General features: G+C 58.2%; 14 protein-coding genes across 14 annotated transcripts; 8 read left to right on the top strand and 6 right to left on the bottom strand.

The window, feature by feature from the left end:
* Window positions 1-26: 26 nt before the first annotated feature.
* BDW47DRAFT_105671 (mitofusin) lies at window positions 27-3,487 on the bottom strand. The gene is made up of 4 exons (XM_024812618.1): window positions 3,117-3,487; window positions 2,993-3,041; window positions 835-2,927; window positions 27-779 (listed from the first exon to the last, which is right to left on the bottom strand). Exons 1-4 carry the CDS (start codon window positions 3,442-3,444, stop codon window positions 418-420), a joined length of 2,832 nt encoding a protein of 943 aa, XP_024672035.1. The 5' UTR covers window positions 3,445-3,487; the 3' UTR covers window positions 27-417.
* Window positions 3,488-3,765: 278 nt separating this feature from the next.
* Window positions 3,766-4,968, top strand: BDW47DRAFT_30862 (ESCRT-III subunit protein DID4). The gene is made up of 5 exons (XM_024818719.1): window positions 3,766-3,832; window positions 3,882-4,096; window positions 4,162-4,222; window positions 4,297-4,557; window positions 4,642-4,968. The coding sequence occupies exons 1-5, from the start codon at window positions 3,827-3,829 to the stop codon at window positions 4,771-4,773; spliced, it is 675 nt and encodes a 224-aa protein (XP_024672034.1). The 5' UTR covers window positions 3,766-3,826; the 3' UTR covers window positions 4,774-4,968.
* Window positions 4,969-5,142: 174 nt separating this feature from the next.
* Window positions 5,143-7,031, bottom strand: BDW47DRAFT_30890 (Protein kinase domain-containing protein). The gene is made up of 2 exons (XM_024818720.1): window positions 6,324-7,031; window positions 5,143-6,257 (listed from the first exon to the last, which is right to left on the bottom strand). Exons 1-2 carry the CDS (start codon window positions 6,709-6,711, stop codon window positions 5,164-5,166), a joined length of 1,482 nt encoding a protein of 493 aa, XP_024672033.1. The 5' UTR covers window positions 6,712-7,031; the 3' UTR covers window positions 5,143-5,163.
* A 1,455-nt stretch (window positions 7,032-8,486) lies between these two features.
* On the top strand, window positions 8,487-10,529 carry BDW47DRAFT_125722 (uncharacterized protein; the record flags this gene model as incomplete). Its single annotated transcript, XM_024816435.1, has 1 exon — window positions 8,487-10,529. The coding sequence occupies one exon, from the start codon at window positions 8,487-8,489 to the stop codon at window positions 10,527-10,529; it is 2,043 nt and encodes a 680-aa protein (XP_024672032.1).
* A 1-nt stretch (window position 10,530) lies between these two features.
* On the top strand, window positions 10,531-10,966 carry BDW47DRAFT_105665 (uncharacterized protein). The gene has a single exon (XM_024812617.1). It carries the CDS (start codon window positions 10,556-10,558, stop codon window positions 10,766-10,768), a length of 213 nt encoding a protein of 70 aa, XP_024672031.1. The 5' UTR covers window positions 10,531-10,555; the 3' UTR covers window positions 10,769-10,966.
* Window positions 10,962-12,358, top strand: BDW47DRAFT_105663 (triose-phosphate isomerase TPI1). Its single transcript, XM_024812616.1, has 5 exons — window positions 10,962-11,179; window positions 11,285-11,564; window positions 11,619-11,693; window positions 11,768-11,880; window positions 11,937-12,358. The coding sequence occupies exons 1-5, from the start codon at window positions 11,142-11,144 to the stop codon at window positions 12,178-12,180; spliced, it is 750 nt and encodes a 249-aa protein (XP_024672030.1). The 5' UTR covers window positions 10,962-11,141; the 3' UTR covers window positions 12,181-12,358.
* Window positions 12,359-12,379: 21 nt separating this feature from the next.
* BDW47DRAFT_117532 (mitochondrial distribution and morphology protein 10) lies at window positions 12,380-13,954 on the bottom strand (the record flags this gene model as incomplete). The annotated part of the gene is made up of 2 exons (XM_024815089.1): window positions 12,380-12,406; window positions 12,656-13,954. 2 exons carry the CDS (start codon window positions 13,952-13,954, stop codon window positions 12,380-12,382), a joined length of 1,326 nt encoding a protein of 441 aa, XP_024672029.1.
* A 327-nt stretch (window positions 13,955-14,281) lies between these two features.
* BDW47DRAFT_105660 (ribosome assembly factor MRT4) lies at window positions 14,282-15,720 on the top strand. Its single transcript, XM_024812615.1, has 2 exons — window positions 14,282-14,517; window positions 14,643-15,720. The coding sequence occupies exons 1-2, from the start codon at window positions 14,324-14,326 to the stop codon at window positions 15,196-15,198; spliced, it is 750 nt and encodes a 249-aa protein (XP_024672028.1). The 5' UTR covers window positions 14,282-14,323; the 3' UTR covers window positions 15,199-15,720.
* Window positions 15,721-15,894: 174 nt separating this feature from the next.
* Window positions 15,895-17,273, bottom strand: BDW47DRAFT_125718 (U1 small nuclear ribonucleoprotein 70 kDa; the record flags this gene model as incomplete). Its single annotated transcript, XM_024816434.1, has 4 exons — window positions 15,895-16,541; window positions 16,649-16,745; window positions 16,820-16,947; window positions 17,012-17,273. The coding sequence occupies 4 exons, from the start codon at window positions 17,271-17,273 to the stop codon at window positions 15,895-15,897; spliced, it is 1,134 nt and encodes a 377-aa protein (XP_024672027.1).
* A 334-nt stretch (window positions 17,274-17,607) lies between these two features.
* On the top strand, window positions 17,608-18,364 carry BDW47DRAFT_105658 (mitochondrial 54S ribosomal protein mL43). Its single transcript, XM_024812614.1, has 3 exons — window positions 17,608-17,666; window positions 17,732-17,814; window positions 17,877-18,364. Exons 1-3 carry the CDS (start codon window positions 17,628-17,630, stop codon window positions 18,166-18,168), a joined length of 414 nt encoding a protein of 137 aa, XP_024672026.1. The 5' UTR covers window positions 17,608-17,627; the 3' UTR covers window positions 18,169-18,364.
* Window positions 18,365-18,605: 241 nt separating this feature from the next.
* Window positions 18,606-19,952, bottom strand: BDW47DRAFT_105655 (putative RING finger domain protein). Its single transcript, XM_024812613.1, has 3 exons — window positions 19,750-19,952; window positions 18,848-19,684; window positions 18,606-18,784 (listed from the first exon to the last, which is right to left on the bottom strand). Exons 1-3 carry the CDS (start codon window positions 19,792-19,794, stop codon window positions 18,632-18,634), a joined length of 1,035 nt encoding a protein of 344 aa, XP_024672025.1. The 5' UTR covers window positions 19,795-19,952; the 3' UTR covers window positions 18,606-18,631.
* A 365-nt stretch (window positions 19,953-20,317) lies between these two features.
* Window positions 20,318-22,068, bottom strand: BDW47DRAFT_131689 (pre-mRNA-processing factor 19 family protein; the record flags this gene model as incomplete). Its single annotated transcript, XM_024817372.1, has 5 exons — window positions 20,318-20,799; window positions 20,897-21,360; window positions 21,433-21,877; window positions 21,955-21,999; window positions 22,056-22,068. 5 exons carry the CDS (start codon window positions 22,066-22,068, stop codon window positions 20,336-20,338), a joined length of 1,431 nt encoding a protein of 476 aa, XP_024672024.1. The 3' UTR covers window positions 20,318-20,335.
* A 107-nt stretch (window positions 22,069-22,175) lies between these two features.
* On the top strand, window positions 22,176-23,014 carry BDW47DRAFT_30797 (DUF4604 domain-containing protein). Its single transcript, XM_024818716.1, has 2 exons — window positions 22,176-22,456; window positions 22,510-23,014. Exons 1-2 carry the CDS (start codon window positions 22,426-22,428, stop codon window positions 22,965-22,967), a joined length of 489 nt encoding a protein of 162 aa, XP_024672023.1. The 5' UTR covers window positions 22,176-22,425; the 3' UTR covers window positions 22,968-23,014.
* Window positions 23,015-23,025: 11 nt separating this feature from the next.
* BDW47DRAFT_131685 (GTPase RIA1) lies at window positions 23,026-27,046 on the top strand (the record flags this gene model as incomplete). The annotated part of the gene is made up of 6 exons (XM_024817371.1): window positions 23,026-23,394; window positions 23,541-23,561; window positions 23,629-24,572; window positions 24,650-26,152; window positions 26,259-26,581; window positions 26,667-27,046. The coding sequence occupies exons 1-6, from the start codon at window positions 23,332-23,334 to the stop codon at window positions 27,044-27,046; spliced, it is 3,234 nt and encodes a 1,077-aa protein (XP_024672022.1). The 5' UTR covers window positions 23,026-23,331.
* Window positions 27,047-27,296: the final 250 nt, after the last annotated feature.

Raw genomic sequence — 27,296 nt, 5'->3', positions numbered from 1 at the left:
ACGATTTAGATGATTGGAATAGTCCAGTTTCATTCAATGCGGTATGCAATTTGATCAAGCTAAATAGATACCGGAGTATCCTATACTCATGTCATGTACAGTGATACAAAGCCAATTGTGGAAACCAATTTCGAAAGGAAAGGGGGCGTTCACATTGCTATCGGGGTCACCAGGGATATACCTGGTAGCTGAGCAAAGACAACTCCCTAGGTATACATTCACATAAATTGGGAAGGGTATTGTTGGGCGAAAAGGAAAGACAAAAACACAAAGGAAAGTAGTAGAGGAAACAGCTGTGCCCGGGGAATATTTCAAAGGTACAAAGCACAAACCAAAGTCGACGTCGGAACCCCATTCTAGGTAGAATCAATCGTACATGCGTTATTAATTTTACAAAGCCAGCGCACACTCGTCGGTTTAGGCAGCGTGCGCCGCCATACCGCCGGGAAGCGGCGCGTCAAGGTCGATGTCCTCGACGGAGCGGCGGTTCTCGCCGCTGTCGCGGAAGAGATTGGCAAAGTACTTGCGCGCGGCGTCGCTCTCGTGCTTCGTCTTGCCGACTTCTTGCTTGCGTCTCCCGAGGTCCTCGACGTCCTGCGCCAGGCTGGCCTGGAGGTTGCCGGCGGGAAGACGGAGGATGCGGCGAACCTCCGCCGAAATCCGCGTGGCGTTGGTGTGCACGTAGTCCGTATCGGAGAGAGCCACGGCGAGCTTGCGTGACAGACGAGGGGGCAGTGTGGTGGGAATGGAAGAAAGCACGTAAGCGGTAGTGAGAACGGCTGGAAACATGATTAGTCTACATCGTAACAGAATGCTTTGAACAGGGAAACTTACCGGCAGCGACCACACCGGGCAGGAAGAGGCGTCGCACGTTTTTCGGACCGAGAACCTTGACGGCGCTAAACAGGCTGTCGATCCAGCTGATGCCACCGAAGAGCCTGCCTCCTAGGACCGTCACCGCCGTCATGGCCACACCCGTTCCGGCCATCTTTTCCTGTTGCTCCCAGAGACTGGACAGATCAAAGAAATCCAAGAGCTCAACTTCCGTATCTACCTGGCGGGCCATCGTGTGACGGCGACCTCGGCGGAACATCATCTCGGAGCGGAAGTTGAGGGGTGGGAACTTGTCCTCTCCGACATGCAATAGTCCGATGCTTTGAATGAATCCTACCCCCTGGGTGGTCTTCTCGCGGGCATAATCCTCGCAGTCCGAGACCTTGGCAGAGATCCGGTCCAGCATGGCGGCCTTCAGATCTTCGGCGTACTGGAACGCCGAAAACAGGCCGGGGTATTCAACACCCAGGTCGGCCTCGGAGACATGGGCGATGGTACGGGCAAGAGTGGACCGCGTGTGGTTGTAAACGTCGTCGGTAGAATTGTCGATACACTTCTCGACTTGCTCACCGATCTCCACCCTCCTCTTCTTGCCGTCCTCGTAAGCGGGTTCGAGTTCGGAGAGTTCCTGAGTGACACGGTCCAATTCACTCTGGGCCACGTCACGGTTGACCGCGGCCAACGAATTCAAGTCCGCCAGCAGGTTGAGAAGGTAGGTCCTGGCGGGGGCCAGCTTGGACCGCGAGCGCTTTTCCAAAACGAACCGCCGCAGTGAGCTTTCGAGTTCCTCGAAGTCCTGGATCTTTTCCTTTTCCTTGCCTTTGCCCTTGTCTTTTCCTTTGTCGTCGGGCTTGCCATCGTCGTCATCATCTCCATGGGGATCGGAGCCACCGCCGTCACCACCACCACCACCACCACCACCGGCGCCGACACTCTCTATCGAACCCGGAGGCGCCACAGGGATGGCATTGCTGGAGACGAAGTGGACCAGCTCGGCGGATTCCTTGTATGTCCGGGGGCTGAGCTTGCCGACCTGGTCCAGAATCATGCGCTCGCAGCGTTGCTTGTCGCGGATCTGGTCGAAGCCGTTGACAACGATGAACATGTAGGCCTTCTCGTGGGCGGCATTGTGGATGAACTCCTTGGCGGACAGGGTGAAGTGGTTGGCCGCCGAGACGACGAACACGACGACATCGATCTCCTCCTGTCGAGCAAACACCGCGGTGGTCTTTAGCGAGTCCGAGTTCAGCCCGGGAGCATCGATCAACGCGATATCCACCACGCCATTGTTGAGTAGCGACTCGTCGATCGTCCGCACATCCTTGACGTACACCTTGCACTGCATGTACTTGGTGTTTTCGATCACGATATTCTCCAACTCACTCAGCGGATAGACGTCGTACGTGCTCTCGTCATTGCGGCTGTAGTGTTGGTCCTTGTGCACGGCGTGCACTTCCTCGACGCCGCTGTTTTCGCGCGCATCCAACACCTCGCAGAAGATGCTGGTGCAGGGCTGCTGGTCCTCGGGGAGCACCTTGCGACGGAGCAGGGCATTGCAGAAAGTCGACTTCCCGGCGTTCAGATCTCCCGTGATCAGGACCTTACTCGACGTGTCCTCGATGCGATCCCGCAGCGAGAGCAGATGCTTGATACTCTGACTGACTTTCCCATCCAGCAGCGACGCGATCGAGCTCTTCTCCAGCGAATGCACCAGCTCCGCCTGCGACAGCGCGCCTAGCTTCAAGTCCAGCTTCAAGATAGAAAACTCCTGGGCGATCTGCGGGCCCATCAATCGCGGTTCCGGCGCCGGTCGACGCTCCGCGGTGGCACTGGACTCGGGCACATCCTCGCCCGCGGCCATGGTGGCGGCACGTTTGATCTGACCGGGACGGGGCATATCCTGTTCCCTCTGCGCCTGTAACTCCCCGAGGTCGGACTGGCGATAGCGCATGGTGGGCCGTAGCGACGGGGAGGCGGGAGTGCTTTGCACGGCGGGATAGTGGGCAGGCCACTGCCGGTTCATCTCCTGGAGTTCCTTGAGGGTCTCGATGGTGCGCGAGATGGAGCGTCCCAGCTTCGTGCGATTCGAATTGCTACAATCACGGGTTAGTCTGGCGCGGCGATGGGGAGGAAGGATGGAAGGATTCCGTCGACGCACTAGAGGAGTTGATGGACATGGCTGGCGACGACCTGGCGCTCGTGTTCGGCTACATTATCGCACATGGCAGTCAGTCTCCATCTGTCTCTCCAACCAAGCTCCCTCCTATCCCCTTCAAACGTACCAGCCGGATTCCACTCGCCGGGATGTGTCGGCGTATGCACCGGGGTCGGTCGATCGACCATCAGATCGGATCTCCACCCGCTGGTCTCATCTCCATCCATGACACTGCTCCCTCCGTACCCCGAATCCTCATTCAGCGAGGACATCAAGGCGGTGGCACTCTGCGACGTCGATCCATTCCCCACGGTCATATAGGCGGGCGGAGCTGTCGGATGGAAAGGGTACTCGGACGGGGGCGACGACGACGACGGCGATTCCTCTGGCGGGTGTCTGGATGAACCTTCCCCAGCGGAAGATCCACCATTTCTCGAAAAGTATTCCTGACTCATGATCACCGAAGGTACATGAAGGGTGGTTGTTGTTGGGAGTGATTTGAGGGGGGCGAACGAGGAGGGGAAGAAAAGTTGGAAGTTTGGAAAGAGAAGGTCGATTTTCTTCGGGAGGGGTATTGATACGGGGATGGCCTGACCCTGTATGTCAGTTACGACCGTTTTGGGCTTAAAGAGGAATAGCCCACATCTGTTGACCCACAAAACATGGTATGGTTACCACTGTGACCGGTAATACCAAAAGAACCAGAATTACGGCCCGTTACTTATCGACCCCCGGCGGTTCCCGTCCCTTTTGATGTCACTGATAGCATCTCTCTCTCTCTCTCTGTCTCTCTCCCTCTCTCTCTTTTTCCCCCACAATACAAGTCTTCTCTCCATCATGAATGTAAGGTCCCCCCCTTGGTTTACGGACAGCCCGTCACTAACCCCGGTAGATCGTTGAATGGGCCTTTGGGAAGCGCATGACGCCCGCGGAACGGCTGCGCAAGCATCAGCGAGCCCTCGATCGCACCCAGCGGGAACTTGACCGGGAACGTGTCAAGCTGGAGAATCAGGAGAAGAAGCTCGTCCAGGATATCAAGAAGAGTGCCAAGAATGGACAGGTTGGCGCGTGTAAGATCCAGGCCAAGGACCTGGTGCGGACGAGACGGTACGTATAGTTCGGGAGTGGGGGACGACGTGGCTAATGACGAACTATTATCTGTGATTTGACAGATATATCCAAAAGTTTTATCAGATGCGAACCCAGCTACAGGCCATTTCGTTACGGATTCAGGTATACAACCATCATGCGTCGTCCATTCCTCATTTCTGTTTACTGTCTTGATACTGATGGTGGTGTGTCGATAGACCGTCCGCAGCAATGAACAGATGATGCAGTCGATGAAAGGTGCCACCATGCTCCTGGGGAGTATGAATCGGCAGATGAACCTCCCCGCGCTGCAACGGATCGCCATGGAATTCGAGCGCGAGAATGATGTGATGGATCAACGGCAGGAAATGATGGACGATGCGATTGATGAGGCAACGGGGATGGAGGGCGAGGAGGAGGAAGGTGAAGATATCGTCAAGGAAGTGCTGGATGAGATCGGTGTGAACCTCGGCCAAGATGTGCGTTTTCCTTTGCCCCCCCCCCCCCCCCCCCCCTCACAAATGGATGGAGGAGAAGATCTACGATACTAATTGTATGGATAGCTGAGCGAAGCCCCTACCGACCTGCCCAAGACGGCAGTCAGCGAGGGCCGAGTGGCGGAGGCTGTTGGGGCTGGCGGGGCCAGCTCCCAGGATGACGACCTGCAGGCCAGACTGGACAGTCTGCGGCGGTGATACCATGATCGGAGTTAGTCTGCGCTTTTTGATCCTGTTTGATTCTCTCGTCGCAGGATTTACGTCTTTATATCATGATTCTCTTTCTTCTTCTCCTTTTCTTTATTCTTTGTTTGCTGGAAAGCCAAGTTTGCAAAGCTATTGTGCGTTACGAATTTTGATGCTGGTTTGGCCTTGTTTTTTTGTTTTATGTTTTTTTCTACCAGAATCTACTCTCCTATTAAGCCCTGAAACCATGGGAGTTGATTGTGGATTACGAACTCGAACATGGATCCATATCTTGAAACGAAACAAATCTAATACTAGCAGTGGTGTAGAAAACCAGCTACAATCAACACCGCTCAGATGACATACGTACCTCTCTGGCAGGCCAGCCACTGACACCCAGGCCTAGCCGTCGCTAGGAGAATATGTGACATTCTCGACCGGTGGCCGGTGGAATTCACCCTCGTGGTGAGATGCCCACTGACCAAACCACGGCATGGCCTCCATCTCGGTGAGCGTGGGTCTCAACGGGGGATCCTTCTCGAACGTCATCCGCAGCATGTCCGCGCAGTCCTGCGACAAGTCCTCGCGGATCGGGAGATCCTCGTTGATCAGGCGGTCCCGCCGAGCAAGTGCCTCGTCGATGCCCGCAGTTGTGCGATAGAATTTGCGGAGTTCATTTCCCTCTCGGCTCAAATTGGGGTTCCAGGCTCGATTCTCCCATGCCGCATACCCATGCAGCACCTCGTAGAAGATGCACACCAAATGCCACAGGTGAAAGCGGCGTGCATCGTGCGGTAGCTTACAGTCGAAATTGAAGGTAGGGATCTGGTCGTAACGCACCCCGTCGAACAGCTTCGTGTGCTCCATAGCCTGCTCCGGGGTTAATTGATACTCCCGGAAGAAAATATGCCCGCTGATCTCTGCTTGGAAATCCACATCGTCGAGGCCAAAGCTCAGCAGGCCGAGGTCGATGAGGTGCGTCTCCAGATCCTCCTGTATCATATAGTTATTATGAGACAGGTCGCCGTGCGACACGTTCAGATCCCGGAGAGCGGCAAACCCCTCGAGCAACTGGGAGGCAACCTTGCACGACTGGATCTCGTTCAGCACGGGCCGTTTCTGGTCCATGAGAACCATCCCCGTCCGGCTCGGAAGGATCCGCGCCGTCGCCTGCTCGTAGTCGGCCGGCAGAGGCTCGGTGAGATGCGCGACGCTATGGGCATCGTCGGCATAGCCCTCCATGATGGTCGACGAATACAGACCGCAGGAGTAGACCGAGTGCAGGGTCGGAAACCGTTCGCACTGATCTAGCAGGAGTAAGAGCAACGCTTCGCGGGGCACATACGGAAATTCCCCGGTGTCTTCGGCCAGACGGGTCATCTTGGGCGAGTCCCACTGTCGCCATGCCATCTCGTTGGTCTTCAGTCTTTCCATCTTGATGGCCCACAAATCGGACGGCATGAGCCGATGTCGCGCGCTGAATACACTGGCAAATGCTGTCGACCATGGCAGTCACCCCTCGTTAGCTGTCCGAACCGGAGCGGTGGCAGAGAAAGACCTACTTCCTGCTCCATAAAATCCTGTCCGGTCCCACACATCCGTCAGATCCTCGCACGCTTTCCGCCATCGATCCCGCGTCCTGTCGGTTTCGTTCGATGGTAGGTTTAGTGCTTGCGCTTGCCTCTCGGAGTCGTCGGTCCTGATGCCGTTCGCACCAACAACGTGTGTGCACCGGGAGATCTTCGTATGGCCCCTCGCAATCATGGCGTCATGGAAGCGTCTGCGAACGACTCTATGGAGGCGTGGGTAGGTTTGTGAGATGCGCTGGTCGGGATCGACGAGGAGATACATCACCGTGGCTAGAGCGTTCATCCATGGAAGTCCCTTTTCGTCCAAGCCATATATCGGGCGCCCATGGGCGTCGCGAGAGGGTGCCTCAGCTTCGGCCATGTTGTGAAGGCAAAAACTGCGTGCGTACGGCGTTCAAAATTTGTCGTAGGTTAGAGGTAGTATTCCAGTCGTTGATTTGAGGAGTCTCCGGGCGGTCATCGAGGGCGCCTTATATGCGATTTCATCTTATCTTGAAGATATATGGAACCGTGTCTCGTCATAGGCGATCTTTATTTTATTCTTCGGCCAGACCAATGAAAGGGCTTTGTTTGTTGCCATTGTATTGTCTCATAGTTAGGATTGATTGATGGATGAAGCTTTTGTTTGTCTCTCACAAAGGCAACCCGTGCAGACAATCACCGACTTCTTTCTCTTTCTCCTGAGCTTTGTCTTTTTTCTTCTTTGTCACCATCTTTGTCACCATCTTCATTGTCAGAGGCCATTGCTATATCCGAGGAAAGATGGAACCGACCTCGACCTCATTCGAATATCTCAGTCCACCAATCGACACCGTCATTGTCTCTAGTAGAGCTAGTAGAGCCTCATCCCCTCCAAATCTACGTGAGTCACCGAAGATCCACAGGGCGTCGTTCCTTACTGACATTGCCCGAATTGGGACAGGAAATGACCGCATAATTCAATGCAAAAATGCCTGTCTATGGGTTTTCATTGGAGGAAAAGCACGATGGATCAGTGATGATATCGAATGAGTGCCTGTCAGTCGCTCTTGGCTGCATGAGATCCCCCCACCTCCCCATCCCAATTAGCGTCGTCAACTTGACGCCCACACTCGGTGTTGCATGAGGAGGCCCGCTCGTCGTCTGCAAGCAAAGAAAGCTGAGTGATGTCGGTCGGCTGCACTGCGACAGAATCTGGCATGCCTTAGCCTCCTGCAGCCAGTTGTGCTTATTCGTCATCCCTTTCGCGACGTGAGCCCGACTCGCGATGGAGGGCAACTTACGTTGGCCCTAGTTGCATCGCCTCGCTCGGGGGACCAAGGCTCGGAGAGGAGTGTGCATGACGGGGCTCAACAACCGCAGTCTCTACCAATGATACAATCGAATCGAAGAGGGGGAGAGGGAAAGAGAGAGACGGAAAAAGAAAAGGGATATCAGCAAAAACCCGCCGAGTAGGGCAATTCTAGCCTCACTCTACATTGCCCGGGCTCAGCCACTGCGCCTCATCGATCCTCGTATTCCTGGGATCTGCTGCTTCTCTCGCCGCTGTATTCTGCACACCTCCGTCTTCTGTTGTATCCACTCCATTTCTGGGGATCTCCATCTCCCCGTGTGGCTACCTGTTCGCCCTTGCCTAGGTCGACCAAGCTGCTCGGCATCTGCGGAGTACGACTGGGATCAAGAGGAGAATCCACCAGTCAGGGTCGTCGCAAAGACCCCTCGGGCGAAGGCTGGACCTGAGTTCAGTCACCAAATGTTCGCTAGTGAGATTCGGGGATGACGGTGGGCAAGGCAGAAGTGCAGGGGTTTGCGCCTTGAAACACTCAGACTGGCGGTTTTCGCCCCGGCTGTTCACCCACTGATGGAATTCTGCCTGTAATTGAGACCGACCACTGTCGTTATTAGTGTTGATTGTCTCCTAGCTTGTTCTGCTCTGGAGAAGTGGGACCCGAAACTATTTCTACCGTCTGCATCCCCCCCCCAATCGCTCCGTGCATCAATCGGTCTCAGATCTGCCTCCCGTCCCTTCTACCCTATAAAGTACTACGGCCCCCCCGCTTCACTGCGTCGCTCTTGCACGATCTCTGAAGGGTCGATCGCTCACTATAGACAACTAGTAATTCCCTTTTGGGTCTGTGGAGCAGGAAGCTGGACCCCATGGCGGTCATCCACCCCAATATGATGCCGCCGGTGCCACCCTCTCACCACCCGCCTGCCACTCATGCCCCCTCCAACGAGATCCCCCGGGTCATCCATGACCCCCCGACGAGGCTGATCCATCCCGGGCATCTGGCCGACCAAATGGCGCGACTTCAGGTGAACCCAGATCAATTCGGCCCCGCCAAGGCCCCCAAATTCGAAGAGTTCCCGGCGTCCCCCAAAGGAGCGGACTCCATCGAGTACCGCGGATTCACCTTCTTCAAGGCCGACTCGACGCCCGGCAATCGGTCCACCTGGACGCATGCGGAGAATACCCCGATGCACCTGAGCCAGGCCGACCTGCTGCGCCTGGTGCACCGGCGGGCCAAACGGTTCGCGGCCACCGAGCAATACCAGTCCCTGTCCCGACTGAAGCGGGTCCACGTCGACCGGCTGATCGAGGATCTGAAGCAGAGGGACCCCCACTCCGAGTGGACCTGCGTCTACGTCAAGGAGGACGAGAAGGCCGTCAAGGGCAAGAACTCCCGTCGCGGGGATTACGAGACCGTCTCGCTGGACATCATCCTCATGAAAACGCCGACCAGCGCACCAGGCTTCGCCAAGGGCCCCTTTGACCGACACGTGAGTTTCGGGTCCCCGACTGCGCCGCCCAAGGAGCGCGTTTCCACCTCGGGTCATCCCCCGATCATCAACGTCGAACCGCGATCGATCCACCCGGGTTCGGAGCGTGGGGGCCCTTGGACTGCTCCAGGGCCTGTGCATCCGGGACAGGGGGCCCCCGTGATCAACAACGGGCCCCAAACGGGTCCCCAGTTTCCGCCCGCCCCGCAGTTCCGTCCGCCGACCGCCGCCCCCGCTCCACACGATCAGCAGATGCCCGGCGCGTGGCCTCCCAGGGCGCACCCCCCTAACGCGCACCCGCCACCGGACGAGCACGGGATGCCTCGAGGACACCCCGCAGACCCCAGGGACCCCGGGCAGGGTCCTATGATGGGAGGCCCGGATCCCAGGGCGCGAGAGATCCCGGTCGGCCCAGATGGACGGCCCCTGCAGCGCATGCAACCACCGCAACATCTGCCACCCCATCAACACATGCCACCTCATCCGCACATGCCACCTCATCCGCAAATGCCACCTCATCCGCAAATGCCACCCCATCAGCACATGCCACACCCCCGACACATACCCCCCCAGCACATGGCCCCCCAGCAACCCCCCCAGCAACACATGCCCCCTGGATTGGAACAGATTCGCGGCGAGTTTGCTGCACCGACTCCCCACCCGGCCGCCCGAAGCGACGTTCCTATGGCGCCGCATGCCCCCCACGCCGCCCACGGGCGACCTTCGCACCCCGGGGCGTTTCCGGGACTGGACGCGGAGGCGGAGTGGGGGCCGGAGTCGAGCAGCGTGGAGGACGACGAGCCCGAGCTGCTGGACGCCGAAGATCTCAGCTCCGTGACGGATGGCTCGGACGAGGAGGACGAGTTGCACCCGCCGGAGGGGTGGCGAGGGAGCCTGTACCAGCGGCACTCGCCGATCAAACCGGCCTCGCAGGCGCCGCGATACCGTACACACTACCGCAAGCAGCCCAGCAAGAGCCGGTCGGCGTCGAAGCAGGGGCGCCGACGCTACCCGGGGGGCGTTGTGGACGTGGTGCCGGCGGACAGCAAGCACGGGTCGCGGCGGGCGGCCAAGGGGGGCAGCCGGGAGCTCCTGCCCCGACCAGCGCGACCGACGGTCATCCACGGGCCTGTTAGTTCCGATGATTTGGATCTAGCGCTGGTGGAGGACCCGTTCCGCGGAGGGCGGGCCCGAAACGACATTCGCACCCGCATCCTGGACGATCGCGAGGCGCGCATCGAGCGACGGGAGAAGATGATAGACTACCGGACACGACTGCTGGATGAGCGATTGAACGAACGGTTGGACGACCGACTGGACGAGCCCTATTACCTGGGTCGTAGCATGTCCCTGCGCGAGCCGACGTCCTACCACCCGTCCCGACGATATAGCGGCTATGTCCCGGGGGGGCTACATTGAGGGCCCCGTCCGGGAGACGGTGCTCCATGTTCTCATTTCTCCCCCATGTCTTATTTCATTTTCTTTTTTCTTTTTTCTTTTTCTTTTTTCCTTTCTCATCTCCGGCGTTCCGACCGGATTCTCTTCTCGTTCATTGGATCGCGGGGCGTCTGTGGGGGAGATTCTTTCCGAGGGTTATAGGGTCTTTCCGGGAGGCCTGTGGGGATCACGGAACCGATGGCGTCATAGGTTGGATATAATTACTTTGCCGGGGTAAAATAATGACATTGATGAACTGAAGCTGTATCTGACGGTAGACCAGATGTACACCTGTAAGTGTAGTAAGCTGAGGCAGTAAGTCAGAAGAGGAAGAGGAAGAATCGTCCGTGTAGTCCAGAGTAAGAAGAGAAAAAGCTGGAATGGAGAGGCTTATCGATAAGAGGAGTGCTGGCTGCCTGAGGCACCACTGCCCCGCCTCCCGTTTCGTCATTTAAATTCCTCCATTTCTCTCCTCATCTTCTTCATCTTCTTCTCTCTCCCTCTCTTTCTTCCATCTTCTTCACGTCAATTCATTCCTCCCTTACTACTCTATTCCAATCTCCTTAGATTCAATCATCCCCCCACACCGCCATCATGCCCCGCCAATTCTTCATCGGAGGTAACTTCAAGATGTATGACCCTGTCCCTCTCCCCTAAGAAACCCGACATCAAGGTCATGATCCAAGATCAAGATCAAGACCAAGGTCAGAGTTAGATCAGACTCTCATATCGATTAGGAACGGCACTGCCGAGAGCATCACCTCCATCATCAACAACCTCAACTCCTCCCAGTTGGACAAGTCCTCCGAGGTCGTCATCTCCCCCCCCGCCCTCTACCTCACCCTGTCCCGCCAACTGGCCAACCCCAACATCGGCGTCGCCGCCCAGAACGTCTTCGACAAGCCCAACGGTGCCTTCACCGGTGAAATCTCCGTCGAGCAGCTGCGCGACACCAAGATCAACTGGGCCATTGTCGGTCACAGCGAGCGCCGTGTCATCCTGAAGGAGTCGGACGAGGTATGTTTCTTTGACGACCCGGTTCCAGGAGAGACCGATGCTGATTGAGAACAGTTCATTGCCCGCAAGGTCAAGGCCGCCGTCGACGGTGGCCTCGAGGTCATCTTCTGCATCGGTGAGACGCTTGAGGTAAGCCCCACTTTTTTTCTCCCGAACGCTAGGCAAGGTTAGGGAGGGGTTGTTGAGACTAACGCCCGGTCTAGGAGCGGGAAGCCAACAAGACCATCGATGTCGTCACTCGCCAGTTGAACGCTGCCGCCAAGGAGCTCTCCAAGGAGCAGTGGGCCAAGGTCGTCATTGCCTACGAGCCCGTCTGGTATGTTTTTCCTCTTTTCCCCCTTCTTCTACTTCTCCTCCGGCTAACTGGAACAGGGCCATTGGCACCGGCAAGGTCGCCACCACCGAGCAGGCCCAGGAGGTCCACGCCGCCATCCGCAAGTGGCTCGCCGACGCCATCTCCGCCGAGGCCTCCGACAACGTCCGCGTCATCTACGGCGGCTCCGTCAGCGAGAAGAACTGCAAGGAGCTGGCCAAGCAGCCCGATGTCGATGGTTTCCTCGTCGGCGGTGCCAGCCTGAAGCCCGCCTTCGTCGACATCGTCAACGCCCGTCTGTAAGCGGCACGCCTCACCAATTAAAAACAAAAAAGATACCACCCAACAAATGGAAATAAAACAAAAATAACGTCTACAAGAAACATTCCCGACCAGTCGCCTGCCGGGAGCAGGCACCGACTGTAGGTGATCTGCTCGATGGGACGTAGGATATAAATGAAAGATACCAGCTCGTGCAATATTTTCTTTTCTTCCATTTGTTCTAAGCCTTTATACCCCGTAGATGATCCTATATACATATACATGTACTTGTAATTCTTCCTGTGGACTTCTCTATCAGCATGTGGTCCATATCGTTGGTCAGTCGTACACGACTAGCAAACACAAATCACGATGAATACGACACCGACACCCCCACCCCCTTCCAGTACGACATCCCCGCCGCACCACCCCCACCCGTCGTCCCGGACCCTCCCCCCGCCCCCGACAGCGAACCCCCCGCGAATGACCCAGGCCCCAGCCCCACGCCGGCACTCACCAGCAACTCCTTGACCCGGCCTTCCCAAAGGACCCGCACATTCCACGACTGGTCAACGCGGATCTTGAGCACCGAGTCGGTTGCGTGGTCGCTCTCGAGGTCTGTTGGGGAAGGAGGAGGAGGAGGAGATGTAGTGGTGGTAGGCACCGACCCGGAGAGGAGAGCCGACGAGGGCCACTCGGTCGTGCGCATCTTGCGACGGGCCCATTCGAGTCCATCCTCGTCGTCGTCGTCGGTGACCTTCCGGCTGGAGCGACGCCAGAGTTCGCAGCCGGCGACCATCTCGCTTTCCCAGCTGTAGACGTTGAAGCCGAAGCGGGAGCCGAAGGCGAGGTTGGGCGAGGCGCGCAGGGAGTAAGTCGTGGAGAGGGAGCCCGTGAGTGGTGTGAGGGATAGGGTGATGGTGTAGGGGAAGGTGGAGATCGGGGAGGAGACGTTCGGGGGAGAGGAGGAGGAGGAGGAGCGGGAGGAGGAAGGGAGACCCTCGGTGGCGGCGGGGAGGGTGCTGAACCGGAGACCGGTTGACATTCCAATTAGTGAAGATACGGGCGAGTAGTACGCTTCGGCACCGGCGGAGAGGAGCGACACGCGCTGGTCTGGCGGGAGAGACAGCGAGGCGCGCGGGTCGGGCCCAAAGTTCCACAGGCCCCGCCAGCCGAAGAGGGAGTTGTCGGTGCTGAAGAGATACTCGTTGCTGTATTTGCCCGTGTCGTGGGAGAGCTGGGTGAGCAGGGAGGCCTGCGGGGCGGACTTGGAGAGCGGCGGTCCGCGCGTGGAGCAGACGGCCAGCGCCAGCTGCATGGTCGGGGAGATGCGACGGAGGAAGAGCGCGTTCAGCGTGGTCGGCGGGGGGAGGTGTAGCGTTGCGTGGAGCAGCGTCGGTTTCTGGCCCAGTGGTCCGTCGACCACGGCGGCGAGGGAGCTCCCGTCATGCCGGCTGTTGCCACTGCTGTTCTTGAGATCCTCGAGGTCGACGGGCGCGACGGGGGGCTGGGCCTGCCGATACCCCGGGGATAACTTCCGGAGCGGAATCAGGGCACTGCGGCTGGGCAGGTTGTTGAAGGGGACAGTGCTGTAGAGGTAGGACACGGAGCCATCAATCACGCCGACAGTACCTAAGGTGTAACTAGTTGCGAAATTGGGGGTAGCGAGGGAGGAGAGGTGGACACGCAGTCGTTCGGGGGTGGAGAAGTCGAGGAGGGATTGCGCCGTGGCGGTCAGGGAGGCGTAGGAGTTGTCGCGATTGCAGTCAGTGGCCTCCGTAAAGGCGAGCTGGATGTAGTCCATGAAGTCGAGCATGGTCAGAGCTGATCGCGCATGGCGATTCGCTGAGGAGAGAGGACGATGGGGTGAGGTTATTCGCGTGACGGAGATGGAGATAGAGGATGGCCTGGATAATGGCCTGGAGAATCAGGCAATCAGACAGTGTTCCCGAACGGGTTAGCGCGTGTATAAGTAGTCAGCATGGGATGTGTACACAGCATAACACTCTCGTTCCTGAGGCAGGCGGATGAGTCAGCAAAGCCCGCTAGATAAGCCCGCGACAACGATAATCCGCCCGTTATCAGAAAGAAAAAAAAAAGCAGAAAAAGATCATCGAAATCGATCTCCAACAGTCAACAGTCTGTCAAACCCCGATTCTCCTCGACTTCTCTCATACCCAGCAAAATGCCTCGTTCCAAGCGCGCCAGAGTCGTCCACGAGACCAAGACGGCCAAGAAGTCCCACAAGGAACAGACCCGTCGACTGTACGGCAATATCCGAGAATGTGTCGAGTCTTATGAGCACCTTTTTGTCTTTTCCGTCGATAACATGCGCAATACCTATTTGAAGGATGTGCGGTCGGAATTTTCGGATAGCCGGTATGTTCTCCAAAAAACATTACAAAGGAGGAGGGAGGGGGAGGAGGGAACAGAATCCAGTGACCGGCGTGCGGGAGAAGGCACAGGAAAACATCAACCCGAGTGATACTGACAAGAAGATATAGCCTCTTTTTCGGCAAGACCAAAGTCATGGCCGTCGCCCTGGGTCACACGGTCGAGTCCGAGGCCGCCCCCAACCTGCACAAGATCGCTCCGCTGCTGGCCGGCGCCGTCGGCCTGCTCTTCACCAACCGCGACCCGGCCACCGTCACCGAGTACTTCGACAACTTCCGTCCCCAGGACTTTGCGCGCGCCGGCTCCGTCGCCACCCGCGACTTTGCCATCCCCAATGGCCTCGTGTACTCCCGCGCCGGCGAGGTCCCCGTCACGGACGACCAGCCCATCAGCCACACCATCGAGCCTGAGCTGCGGCGGTTGGGCGTCCCCACCCGGTTGGTCCAGGGGAAGGTCATGCTGCAGTTGACGGGTGACCAGGAGGCGGAGGGGTTCGTTGTCTGTCGGGAGGGCGAGGAGCTCGATTCGCGGCAGACGACCCTGTTGAAGATGTTTGGTGTCACCTCGTCCGAGTTCCACGTCGCCGTCAAGGCCCACTGGACGAGGGAGACGGGTGAGGTGGAGGTCTTGGAGGAGAAGGCTGGGATGGAGGTGGATGGGCAATGATTTATCTTCTTTTTTCCCTTTCTTTTACCCCCTTTTTGGATCTCTCTCTTTTTGTGATATCTTTCTGCTCCCCCGTATCAAAAAGTACCCTCGATTGTGGCTGCTGGGCATGGAGTTGGGTGTTGGCTTTTGTTTTACAGATCTCGAGTATCTCGTCGATTACGAGACCTACAGACTAGACCTACGTGGACAGCTACTCAAGCCTTCTTGTTCACGCATCTGATATACATACGAAGAACCTGGTCCGGTCATTGCGTTGGAAACCTTACCTGATCTCCTTACCTGCACGCCGGGTCTCCCGGCCAGGACAACGTCTTGACCACCTAACGTACATACTTACCCTGTAAAGCCAAGGTGGCCAGGGATCATAACAAAACAAGGGAAGGATCAAAAACAGTTGAAAAAAAAAAAGGGAAAGAAAAAATGTCACGCCAGCCGGATCCATCGCAAGATATACCGTCATTCACAGGGTCGACTGCCGCAATCCATGGCCGATCGCGTCGAGTCGGAATAAAAAAAAAAAAAAAAACAACGGACGACGACTATGGGAAGGATCATCCCCGTTGATGCCTTACCCAGTGTCGTTCACAGAACTTTCAGTTAGAAATTACCCACCAACCCACCATGGAATGCCGAAAAAAAGAAAACAGGGGATCAAGTAAAAAAGAGTCAAGGGAAAAAAGAATCAAGTCCAACTCAGTATCTTCTCTTGGCACGGGGATCATCGTAGGCGTCGTCCTCGTGGTATCTCTTCCGTCCGTAGTCCTCGCGCCCGCCGTAGCGGTCACGGTCACGATCACGCTCGCGCTCCCGGTCTCGGTACCGGTAGCTGTCACGGTCGCGGTCGCGGTCGCGGGGACGGTCCAGGTCGCGCTCCCTGTCGTAGTCGCGGCGGTCGCGGTCCGCGAAGCTGTCCCGGGGTCGGACGGGCTCGCGGTTGCTGCCGGTGCCGGTGGCGCCGCGGTCGCGCTCGAAGCGGGCTCGCCCACCCCCGGGACCGGACGGCGCGTTGGGGGGCGCCTGTCCGCCGAAGCCGTTTCGGCCGCCTTGATATCCCACCCCGCCACGCGGGCCAAATCCACGATCCCCACGGAAGCCGCCCTTGAATCCTCGGCCGCCGCCACCGAAGCCGCGGAACCCGCCGCCAAAGCCCCCGGGCCCGGACGGGGCGTTGAAGCCGCCGGGTCCGATGGGGCGGGACGGCATCGCCTTGGTATATCCACGACCACCGAGGCCGCCGCCAAACCGACGAGGCTTCCAGCCCTTAACCGTGCGACCACGCTCCACATCCACCACCACGCGGCGATCCTTGATTCGAATACCATCCGTCTCTTTGTAGGCGGCTGGACCGAAACAGAAAAAAAAAAAATGGGTGTCAGCAAAATTGATCAACTGGGGCCTGGGGGTATATCCCGCCGAGTGGGAGGTGTCGTGATAACGGGAGATCTACCTTTCATATCCTTCTCCCGCTCGTAGACGATGAAGGCATATCCACGGTGCGCTTTCTTGGCGCCTTTCGGGGTGACATTATCCTTGACGATGCGGATCTAGAGAAGTTAGTCGGGATCGACCACGACTATGGGGCGCTCGTGATAGAGAGGGGAAGGGGGAGGGGACATACCCGCTCAATCGGACCAAAGCGGCCAAACTCGCGCTCCAGATCGGCGTCCTTGACATCGTAGCTCAGACGGGAGACGAAGAGCGTCTTGAACGGGTCACCACGGGCCTGCGGGTCATGGCTGGGGTCAACTGCATCCGGTCAGCCACGGTCTTATCTCTTCCACACCGTCCTTGGAAAGCACCGCCCACATACAAGCCTGGACACTCTCGTTCAACTGGTTTTGCAAGTTTTCCTTCTGCTCCTGCTTCTGGCGCCACTTGCGTTGGATCCAGCTCTCGGTCGGCGTGTAGGGGACCTCCTCCTCGTATTTCTTCACCTCGGGCAGGAACTGCGCGATCCCACCAATCTGACTCTTCTTCACGTCCTCGGGGGCCCGATCCAGCGGCGTCACGTAGCGCAGGGGCGGGCGCGGCTGGAACAGGGCGAGCAGCGGAGGGGGGAGCTTGTCCGTCATTGTGCCCTCCACCGGCTGCACTGGAGGAGACTAGCGTTAAGAAAACAAAAAAAAATGAAGACCAAGGACAAAGTGACTAGTTCAACCGGGTCGACATGGAGCAGGATGAGAGTTGGTCGAGATGGAAGCCGACGATGTTGTTCAGAATCGCGTCCCAACTGAGGTTGGAAATGCGCCTGTTGTCCCCTTCGGGTTAGTCCAATTCCAACCGCCTGCCGCCACCCGCGGCAGCCGCCATAGACGCCAACCAATCACGGACGGGCCTGCTCCGTCGGCGAAAAGATTCCAAAGTTGCGGCCTGAATGACACGGCTTTCCTCTCCCATCTCTATCACCACCGATAAACACCTTCAACATGCCGGTCCAAGGGATCAAGGCAGTGACTACTGCCCGGGTGAGACCTCGATTTTTTAACAGGATCTGACATGTCCTGGACTCGCACTGACTGACTCCCTCCAGAATGGCGTCGGCGCCTTCATCCTCCAATGCAAGCGACTGGACTTTCACTACTGCGACTGGGCCGGGAGTTCTCGGGGCATGGTGTACGTGCTACCTGACTGTCGGACATTACTCCAGCGCCATATACTAACAAAGATTGATCCAGCGCCTTCCTGAAGCATAAACTCCCCGCCATCGCCAAGGAGAACCCCCAGATCGAGATCCGCGTCTCCCCCCGTCCGCACCGTCACCCCGTCATCAAGGGCCAGTACATCAACGGCCGCGAAAAGGCCATCTGCGTGCGCAACCTCGAGCCCGAGCAGATCGTCAACAAGGTCTCCCTACTCAAAGAGGCCAGCGGCGAGAAGCTCAAGCGCATCAAGAAGCCCGTCTCCAGTATCAACGAGAGCGTCCGGGGGATCTGGTCTCCCTTCCACGGCGAGTACAAGGGCATCTAAACGCGAGCGGGTCTGGTGGGGGGATTGCCCGAGGGTGTTATTGGAGCGTTTATATTATGTGTTTTTTTTTTCGTTTTTTCAATTCATGGTTGTCATGTATATTGGGTTTGCTGGTTTGAGGGTGGCGGCCAGAAGGCTGCTTCCGATGTACTATACAGAAATATGGTCTCGCAATCTATACCATGATCAGTTACTACTATATATGGTATTAATACTATATAAATATTCTGATGTACCTGTGATCTACGGATATACCAAACAGTCTAGTCAAAGAGTAATCATATAATAAGATCGTGATAATACAACCCGCTATGCTGAGATGCTATACCAAGAGATGGCCAAATCCGAAACGCACCCAAAAAATGCAACCAGGGTATACCGAGAGAAGAGGGACAACACGAAGCCCTGCCGAACACCAGCGACACTCAAAGAAAGAAGAAAGAAAGAAAGAAAGAAAGAAAGATCATAAGTAGACTTGAAACATCGACCGAGGCTGACTGACGGCTTTGCCACAGTTGTCCACCAGACACTTCGCGAACGGCTTGGTCTTATGGGAGGTAGAATTCTTCTTCGCTTTCGACTGGGAGCGGTGGGTGGCACACTCCCCGCAATAGACCTGCACCGGTGTCAGTAGATGTCCTGATAGAGGGGAGGGAGGGGAGAGAAGGGCTCGACCAACATGTCCGCACTGTTTCACCACCCAGATCTGCTGCTTGATCTCACTGCCCACGCCCAGCTCCGCATCGCAGTTGGGACAGCACACCACATCCTCGTCGCCGACCGTCCGCGTAAACCCCTCGGGAACCGGACTCGGAGGTTTATACGCTCGGGCGGTTGGGGGATGGCGTTCCAGCTCCCTCGGGTTGACGTCCAGATTGACCGTCAGATCGATGGCCCCGTGGGAGGGGTCCCCGCCCATCCACAGAACATCATCCATTTGTGGCGGCGGCCGATGACGGGCGAATTCTCGCGCCCGCCGGGCGATCACCTGCGTAAGGATATCCTCCCGGGCCCTCTCGGGGAGCCGCGAGCTGTGGAAGCCCAACATCCGCAGCAGGCTGTTGCTCACCCCGAACGACCGCGGCGGCAGCGGCGGTGGCGGCGGACGACGGGGCCGCACCGACGCGCCCATAAACTGCACCTCTGGGCTACTCGGCAGGTCGTCTGGCGAAGCGACGGTGACTTCCGCCTCCTCCGCCTCCTCCTCCTCTTCTTCTGCGTCCAGATCGACCACGTCAACCCTCCGGTCTAGCCCCAGCCCAGGCAGCCGGGGGCGTCGGGTCTGCGGGGGCGAATCGGGCTCGTTCGTCAGGTCGATGACCCCGTCTCCGGGGGAGGAGTCCGACACGACCGGACGGCGAAAATCGAGACCATCGCCGGGGTAATGCAATCGGGGTGGCGAGGGACGGGGATTCTGGGGTACACCAGCATTGGACGGGCCGGGGGCGGATTGGCTGGATGACCGCCGGGAGGCCTGACTGTGACGCGAAGGCATTTCGGAAGCATGACGGGATCGCTATAGAGACCGATACGGTGTCAGTCCACGACTGGAGCATCATCGAAGACGAAGAGGAGACTGACCTTTTTGGGGCGCGCGGCCACGAACTGCACGTCACTGGGATCCATCCGGGATGGGAACGATGAGGGGGCGACAGGACGCCAGAGGAGCCGAGGGGCGGATGACGATCGGAATCCGGGAAGGGGGACTGTGAGCGAGGGTCGGTCTCGACAGGCATGGACCGACCAGGGAACGTGATTGAGGGATAGATGAAGATGGAGAGAAGAGAAGATGAAGAAAGACGAGAAAGAGAGACTTATCGGTGTTATCGATTAGGATCTTGACCGCCCGCCACTCACCTCATCCGACTAGAGGTGGAGTTAGAGATAGATCTCTACACGAAAGAAGTCCATGAAGAGCAAGACGACTCTGCTCCTGTCAGTCTCTAGATCGGGAATGAAGTTGATTTCGGTTTTGTTCCTCTTTGTTTGGGATTTCTTTATGTACGCTTTCATTAACGAGATGTTCCCCCAGGAATAGTAACGGCTAAAAATACAAAAAAAAAAAAAAAAAAAACACCAGGATGTGAGACCGCCTTCTTTCTTTCTTTCTTGCTGGCTTCTTTCATTCTATCGGCCTGTTCAATCGTCCGTCCGATCCTCTCATCGACTATGCAGCGCCCACCACCGTGAGGCCGCCGTCGCCGTTCAGCGCCACGATGCGCTGCGCGGCCGCACCCCAGGTCGCCGCCACAGCAGGCACGGCACTCCGCAGGGGCTCCGACCAGCTCTTGCTGCTCTTGGAGTACTGTTGCACCGTGACCCCGCTGGGCCCACCAGTCAGCAGGAACTGGCCCGTGTAGTCCCAGCTGATCGAGTCCACCTGGCTGCCCGTGTCCAGCGCTTTGACCTCCTGCGAGTGTCGCAGATCCCAGATCGAGACCACCGTGGATCGGTCCGCCACCGAGGCGAGGAAGGTCCCGTTTTCGGAAAAGAACAGGGCCTTGACCGGACCGGACATGGCGTAGTTGGCGGCCGCGGTGCCCGTCTTGACGTCGAAGATCTTGATCTGGCCGTCGACGCCACCTGCGGCGATGAGATGTCCATCGGGATGGAACTGCACCGAGAGGAGGGCTGGACAAGGAATTAGTGTTAGCCCATACGCACACACACACACACAAAAAAAAAAAAAAAAAGAGAGAAAAGAAACGAAGATCAAGGCAGCACGTACAGGCATCGGTAAAGACCTGAGTCACGGCGGCATTCGTTGTGAGGTCGTACAGCACGTAGCTCTTGTCGGCACCCACCGACGCGACAATGTCGCCCGTCGCATGCGTTGCCAGGGCAGTTGCAGCGCCGGCGTGGGAGGTAAAGGCGGCCGTCCGCGTGCCGTTCTCGTAGACGGCCACGGCGCCCGTCGACGAGGCCACCACGGCCTTGTCGCCCGCCCAGACCGCGGCGGTGACGGTTCCATCGATCTGGAGGTTCTGCACCACCTGCTTCTGCGACAACGAGTAGATTCCGATCGCCCCCTCGGCCCCGCCAATCAGGGCCAGGTCGCCCGACGCGTGCACCGCCAATGCCTTGGCGCCCGGCACCAGCGGCGCGGTGGTCTCCAGGGGTTTGTAGGCCGAGATCGAGTCGGCGGATGCCCAGCCCTCGGGGACTGCGCGCTTACGGCGCGTTTTCGAGAGGCTGTCAATCACATCGTTAGTTATCACCATGCACCAGGAGAAGGGAACGGGGGATGACAAGGGGGTCACCTACGACGCCTGAGTACTCTCCACCCGGGCCAGGACGGCCTCGGGCAATCCCGCCGCATCCACCTGCATCGCCTCACCCCCGGCGGCGGCGCCTCGGCTGGCCCCGACCGAGACCTTGGACAGCGCATCCCGGGCCTCGTCCCGTTCCTGGGTCAGTCGAGCGATGACACGGACGGCGGCGTCATGCTGATAGAGCGCGGTGCTCAACTCCTGTCGGGTCTGGGCCAGGGTCTGTCGCAGGGTGTAGGTCTCCAGGGCGAGCGCATCCCACTCCTCTTGGAAAACGCTCAGCAGAGACGGGATGGAGGTCAAGGTAGGAGGTCGGGGTCGGACGACGCGCTGGGACTGGACCTGGATCAAGTCCTCGGTGGACAGCTCCTCCCCATTCACGGGATCCTTGCCATTCTCGGCAATGTAGGCTTCGATCAATCGCTTCTCAAAGACGCTGCCTAATGAGTCGTATCACAGGTCAGCGTCCATATCTCTCTCTCTCTCTCTCTCTCTCTCTCTCTCTCTCCGACCTTACCGCTCTTGGGGGAGACGACTGGCTCCTGGGGGGCCTCTCCGGAAACTAGAGAACATCAAGAATCAGTAAGCGCCTCATCATCAATCCCCAAACCAACTTACTTGCACACAACATCGTTCTCCAAGGGGGAATTGAGGGTGGATGTGGCAGGAAGAGAGAGGTGGAAGACGAACGTGAAGCTGTCCAGCCTGAGTCTTTTCCACGGCGCCCGATCCGGTCTAGTGGCTGCCTTAGTCAGGCCGATCTCTCTTCATCTTCATCTGCCTACTTCCTACTTACCTACTCTCGTTCTGTTTGATTCTTCTGTCCCTCCGAGTCAATTGCTTTTCTCGTGTCTATTATCTTATCCGGTCGTCATATCGGTGGCCCAGAGCATGAAGTTCTGAACCCCCGTCCATTGCGGCTCCCATGCGCTGCATTCTCCCCTGATCCCTCGATCGAGCCGACCCCAGGCACACACGTCCGTTCGCCATGTCCTTCAAAGCCAAGGACCTGACATACGGTATGTAGCGTACAGCAGGAGAACTTCATGCGCCCCGTCGCTAAGAGAATCAGATTCCAAGGAACCGGCCTTCCTGCAGCGACTCAAGAACCAGTACGGAAACTCCACGGGACGCCTAGAGCGTCCGGCCGCTCGGCCGCGCTTGGCCAAAGGGAATGACGAGGACGATGCGCCAACGTATGTCGATGAGGAGAGCAACGAGGTTCTGACCAAGGAGGAGTATGAGGCTCTCGTCCGAGGCGGCGACCCCCAGAAGGCCGGAGAGGCGACCGATGGCGCCACCCCCCAGCAACGAGAGGAACCGTCCGTGGGGGACAATCCCACCGACAAGGCACGCGCGACACCCAAGCAGAATGTGGTCGACGTCAGCGGTCCCAGGAAACGGAAACAGGCCAAGGTGGTAGGGGAGGAGTCCTCCGCCGGGCGAGACCAGACGCCGCCCAAGGAGCTCGCATCCACCAAGCCCAAGGGGAAGAAAAAGAAAATCAAACTGTCCTTTGACGACGCGTAACACCATACTTTTCCCAGTATTGTCTTTTCCATGAGATATCACGGGGGAGAGAGAGCCCCGACGCGCCCGCCGAGTGGACTTTAGACTGTAGACTGTAGATTGTAGACTGTAGAACCCGGCGCATTAATAATCGTCGACCCCCCCAAAGCCATCAGTCTCTTGGCCCTCATCCAGGAAATCCAAATCCATTGGTAATTACGGGTCGTGGTGGATATATAAACCCAAGAGGACCCGACTGTGCGGTGGTGCGACTGCGACTGGCCTGAGGCTTCCCGACCATCTCCAACAATTTTCTCTCCCGCATCGGATTCATTTCTTTCAACCACTTCTCTCTCTCTCTGTCCGAGAATTACACCCCTCAACCATGCCTGTGGTCAATGTGGATGACCTCGTCCGGTTACAACGGACCCCCGAGGACATTCGGAATGTAAGTGAGACTCTCTGTTCGTCTGCTGCCCCGCCGTGCGCTGTGGCCCCTCATCCGGTCGCTCCCCGCGGCGGGAAGGCATTGATGTCATTGCCTCCGACGCCCACAGAGGAATCACCACCGTGGTCGCTAATTCGCCTGTCTAGATCTGTATTCTCGCACACGTCGTACGTATGAATCGAAGAGCACCTCGCGGAGGGAAAAAAGATCACTCTAATCGTTTCCAATGTTTAGGACCATGGCAAAACGTCCCTCACGGACAGCCTGATCGCCACCAATGGCATCATCTCCCCCAAGCTGGCGGGAAAGATCCGCTATCTGGACTCCCGGCCCGATGAGCAGCTGCGCGGCATCACCATGGAGTCGTCGGCCATCTCCCTGTTCTTCTCGATGATGCGCCGGTCGGCCCCCGACGCCGCCCCGGAGCCCCGCAAGTACCTGGTCAACCTGATCGACTCGCCCGGTCACATCGACTTCAGCAGTGAGGTGTCCACCGCGTCGCGACTCTGCGACGGCGCCATTGTCCTTGTCGACGCCGTCGAGGGAGTCTGCAGTCAGACCGTGACCGTGCTGCGCCAGACCTGGGTTGAGCAGCTGAAGCCCATCCTGGTCATCAACAAGATCGACCGCTTGGTCACCGAGCTCCAGATGAGTTCCGCCGAGGCCTACTCGCACATGGGCAAGATCCTCGAGCAGGTCAACGCCGTTATTGGTAGCTTCTACCAGGGGGAGCGCATGGAGGAGGATCTCCAGTGGCGCGAGCGCATGGAGGAGCGCATCAACACCGCGGCGACCAAGGACAAGGATCGCCCCCAGCGACAGGCCCCCGACGACGAGTCGGTGGTGGGTAGCACGGATGGCCTGGAGTTTGAGGAGCTCGATGACGAGGGTCTCTACTTTGCCCCCGAGAAGAACAACGTCATCTTCTGCAGCGCGGTGGATGGCTGGGCCTTCACCATCCGCCAGTTTGCCGCCATCTACGAGAAGAAGTTGGGCATCAAGCGATCGGTGCTAGAGAAGGTCCTTTGGGGCGATTTCTACCTCGATCCGAAGACGAAACGCGTGCTCGGCCAGAAACACCTCAAGGGCCGGGCTCTGAAGCCCATGTTCGTCCAGCTGGTGTTGGATAGTATCTGGGCGGCCTACGAGGCGACCACGGGAGGTAAAACGGGGAAAGGGTACGTATCTCCACCATTCGCGGTTTTTTTTAATTGTCTTCCTTTCCTTTTTCAACGTGAGCACTCATCCATCCTAGCGACCCCGTCCTGCTGGAGAAGATCACCAAGTCCCTCGGCGTGACCATCCCCCCATACGTTTTACGATCCCGCGACTCCCGCAACGTCATGACGACGCTGTTCTCCATGTGGCTGCCGCTGTCGACCGCGGTCCTGGTGTCAGTCATCGAGTACCTCCCGAGCCCCCCCGCCGCCCAGGCATCCCGTCTGCCGGCGTTGATAGAAGACTCGCCCGCGTCGGGCGCGGTCGCCCCCGCTGTGAAAGACGCCATGGTCCACTTCAAGACCGGCCCCGAAGCGCCCGTCGTGGCCTACGTCAGCAAGATGGTCGCCGTCCCAGAGAGTGAGCTCTCGTCGAGCAAGAAGCGCACCGAGAACACCATGTCGGCGGACGAGGCGCGAGAAATTGCCCGCCGGAAGCGTGACGAGATCGCGAAGCTGCAGGCGGAGGCGGCCGGTGGCCAGCGGTCCGACGACGACTTCGAACGCATCACATCCGCGTTCGAGCACGCATCGCTCAACAACGGCAGCACCCCCGATGACGCCGAGGAAAAGGAGGATCCGGAGCACCTGATCGGCTTCGCCCGTCTCTACTCGGGGACGCTCACCGTGGGCGACTCCGTCTACGTACTCGGACCCAAATTCACCCCGGAGAACCCCCACGCCAGCCCCGAACCCCAGAAGGTCACCGTCACAGATCTCTACCTCCTCATGGGCCGCAGCCTGGAGCCCCTCCGGTCCGTCCCCGCGGGGGCGGTGTTCGGCATCGGGGGCCTGGCGGGCCACGTCCTCAAGACGGGGACGCTGTGCTCGCAGCTCGAGGGCGGCATCAACCTGGCGGGCGTGTCCATCAACACCCCGCCCATCGTCCGGGTGTCCCTCGAGCCGGTCCACCCGGCCGACCTGGGCAAGATGGTCACGGGGCTGCGTCTACTGGAGCAGAGCGACCCGTGCGCGCAGTACGAGCTCCTGCCCAACGGCGAGCATGTGATCCTGACGGCGGGCGAGCTGCACCTCGAGCGATGCCTCAAAGACCTCCGCGAGCGGTTCGCCCGCTGCGAGATCCACACCGGCCAGACCATCGTGCCCTACCGCGAGACCATCGTCAGCGCCCCGGAGATGCCGCCGCCGAAGAACCCCGAGCTCGGCCGCGGCGGCGTAGAGACGACCTCCGCATCCAAGCTGCTCACCCTGCGCCTGCGCGTCGTGCCCCTCCCGACGGTGGTGACCGAGTTCTTCGCCAAGCACGTCGGCACCATCAAGCGACTGCAGTCGGCGCAGCGGGGCTCGGAGAGCGCGCCCCCGGTCGAGACCAGCGACGCCACCGACGAAGCGCGCGAAGGCAGCATCCTCTCCCTGCAGGACTTCCGGCGCGAACTCACCCGGCTCTTCGACGAGGAGGAGGTAACGGGCGACAAGGAGCTCTGGCGGAACGTCGTGGACCGGATCACGGCCTTTGGACCGCGCCGGATCGGACCGAATATCCTCGTCGATGCGACCACTGTGAACACCTGCGAAAAATTGTACGCATCTTCTTCCCCTCCCCCCCCCCCCCCCCCCCCCCCCCGTTCCTTTTCTTCCCTTCTCTTCTATCTATCTATCAAGTGCCATTACTGATTAATCCCACAGCCTCCTTGACGACCCCAAGCAGCAGCCCACCCTCACGGCCGATACCAGCAGTCGCGATGCGCTCATCGTGCGCGATCTTAGCGACAAGATCGCATATGCGTTCCAGCTGGCCACGGGACAGGGTCCGCTGTGCCAGGAGCCGATCCAAGGCACAGCAGTCTTCCTCGAAGAGCTCACTGTTCACGCGAGCGAAGGCGACGTCGACCTCGGCCGACTAACCGGCGAGGCCATCCGTCTCGTCCGCGAGAGCATCACGCAAGGCTTCCTCGACTGGAGTCCGCGGATCATGCTGGCGATGTACAGCTGCGAGATTCAAGCATCAAGTATGTCTCCCTCCTACGAATCGTTTTACTACTACTAGTCGTACAAATGTGTCGTATGGTATCCAGAGCTAACCTCAAAAAACAGCCGAAGTCCTCGGCCGCGTCTACGGCGTCATCACCCGGCGCCGAGGCCGCATCCTCTCCGAAACCATGAAAGAAGGCACCCCCTTCTTCTCGATCCTGGCCCTCCTCCCCGTGGCCGAATCCTTCGGCTTTGCCGACGAGATCCGCAAGCGCACATCCGGCGCCGCCCAGCCGCAGCTGATCTTCGCGGGCTTTGAGGCCCTCGACGAGGACCCCTTCTGGGTGCCTGCCACCGAGGAGGAACTCGAGGATCTGGGCGAGTTGGCGGATCGGGAGAATGTTGCGAAGCGGTATATGGATGCTGTGCGGACGCGGAAGGGCCTGGTTGTGCAGGGGCGGAAGTTGGTGGACGCGGAGAAGCAGAAGACGTTGAAGAGGTAGTTTCTTTTCCCTCTCTTTGTTGTTTTGATTGTTTTTTTTTTTTAGTTTTGGCTGCGGGTTTTGTGGGGAAAAGTTTATATATATATATACTATCTATCTTTTGTCTTTCTTTAATCTCTCATAGATTATCTCTTTTTGATCTCGTTGTTTTGTGTTGATATAGTACCAGTGAAAATCCGTCTTATTTCTATGAACATGTCCTTGGACTTTACACATTTAAAAAAATACGGATGTACCCCCCATGTATCAA

The sequence above is a fragment of the Aspergillus candidus genome (genome assembly GCF_002847045.1).
Source record: "Aspergillus candidus strain CBS 102.13 unplaced genomic scaffold BDW47scaffold_22, whole genome shotgun sequence".
NCBI lineage: Eukaryota > Fungi > Ascomycota > Eurotiomycetes > Eurotiales > Aspergillaceae > Aspergillus > Aspergillus candidus.
The sequence above is the reverse complement of the archived record's forward strand: the minus strand, read 5'-3'. Positions and strand labels throughout refer to the sequence as shown.

Excerpts from the sequence above, each read along its gene's own strand:
- BDW47DRAFT_105671 (XM_024812618.1), bottom strand. The coding sequence starts at position 3,444 with ATGAGTCAGGAATACTTTTCGAGAAATGGTGGATCTTCCGCTGGGGAA. Across the intron at positions 2,928-2,992 it reads CATGTCCATCAACTCCTCTA|CAATTCGAATCGCACGAAGC; the intron begins GTGCGTCGACGG and ends CCGTGATTGTAG. Across the intron at positions 780-834 it reads GCCCGGTGTGGTCGCTGCCG|CCGTTCTCACTACCGCTTAC; the intron begins GTAAGTTTCCCT and ends TCATGTTTCCAG.
- BDW47DRAFT_30862 (XM_024818719.1), top strand. Across the intron at positions 4,097-4,161 it reads GACCTGGTGCGGACGAGACG|ATATATCCAAAAGTTTTATC; the intron begins GTACGTATAGTT and ends GTGATTTGACAG. Across the intron at positions 4,223-4,296 it reads CCATTTCGTTACGGATTCAG|ACCGTCCGCAGCAATGAACA; the intron begins GTATACAACCAT and ends GTGTGTCGATAG.
- BDW47DRAFT_30890 (XM_024818720.1), bottom strand. The coding sequence starts at position 6,711 with ATGGCCGAAGCTGAGGCACCCTCTCGCGACGCCCATGGGCGCCCGATA. Across the intron at positions 6,258-6,323 it reads AGGATTTTATGGAGCAGGAA|CATTTGCCAGTGTATTCAGC; the intron begins GTAGGTCTTTCT and ends CATGGTCGACAG.
- BDW47DRAFT_105665 (XM_024812617.1), top strand. The coding sequence starts at position 10,556 with ATGTTCTCATTTCTCCCCCATGTCTTATTTCATTTTCTTTTTTCTTTT.
- BDW47DRAFT_105663 (XM_024812616.1), top strand. The coding sequence starts at position 11,142 with ATGCCCCGCCAATTCTTCATCGGAGGTAACTTCAAGAT. Across the intron at positions 11,565-11,618 it reads TCCTGAAGGAGTCGGACGAG|TTCATTGCCCGCAAGGTCAA; the intron begins GTATGTTTCTTT and ends GATTGAGAACAG. Across the intron at positions 11,694-11,767 it reads GCATCGGTGAGACGCTTGAG|GAGCGGGAAGCCAACAAGAC; the intron begins GTAAGCCCCACT and ends CGCCCGGTCTAG.
- BDW47DRAFT_105660 (XM_024812615.1), top strand. The coding sequence starts at position 14,324 with ATGCCTCGTTCCAAGCGCGCCAGAGTCGTCCACGAGACCAAGACGGCC. Across the intron at positions 14,518-14,642 it reads TCGGAATTTTCGGATAGCCG|CCTCTTTTTCGGCAAGACCA; the intron begins GTATGTTCTCCA and ends AAGAAGATATAG.
- BDW47DRAFT_105658 (XM_024812614.1), top strand. The coding sequence starts at position 17,628 with ATGCCGGTCCAAGGGATCAAGGCAGTGACTACTGCCCGG. Across the intron at positions 17,667-17,731 it reads AGGCAGTGACTACTGCCCGG|AATGGCGTCGGCGCCTTCAT; the intron begins GTGAGACCTCGA and ends GACTCCCTCCAG. Across the intron at positions 17,815-17,876 it reads GGGAGTTCTCGGGGCATGGT|CGCCTTCCTGAAGCATAAAC; the intron begins GTACGTGCTACC and ends AGATTGATCCAG.
- BDW47DRAFT_105655 (XM_024812613.1), bottom strand. The coding sequence starts at position 19,794 with ATGGATCCCAGTGACGTGCAGTTCGTGGCCGCGCGCCCCAAAAAG. Across the intron at positions 19,685-19,749 it reads TGGCCGCGCGCCCCAAAAAG|CGATCCCGTCATGCTTCCGA; the intron begins GTCAGTCTCCTC and ends CGGTCTCTATAG. Across the intron at positions 18,785-18,847 it reads TGGTGAAACAGTGCGGACAT|GTCTATTGCGGGGAGTGTGC; the intron begins GTTGGTCGAGCC and ends ACACCGGTGCAG.
- BDW47DRAFT_30797 (XM_024818716.1), top strand. The coding sequence starts at position 22,426 with ATGTCCTTCAAAGCCAAGGACCTGACATACG. Across the intron at positions 22,457-22,509 it reads AGCCAAGGACCTGACATACG|ATTCCAAGGAACCGGCCTTC; the intron begins GTATGTAGCGTA and ends TAAGAGAATCAG.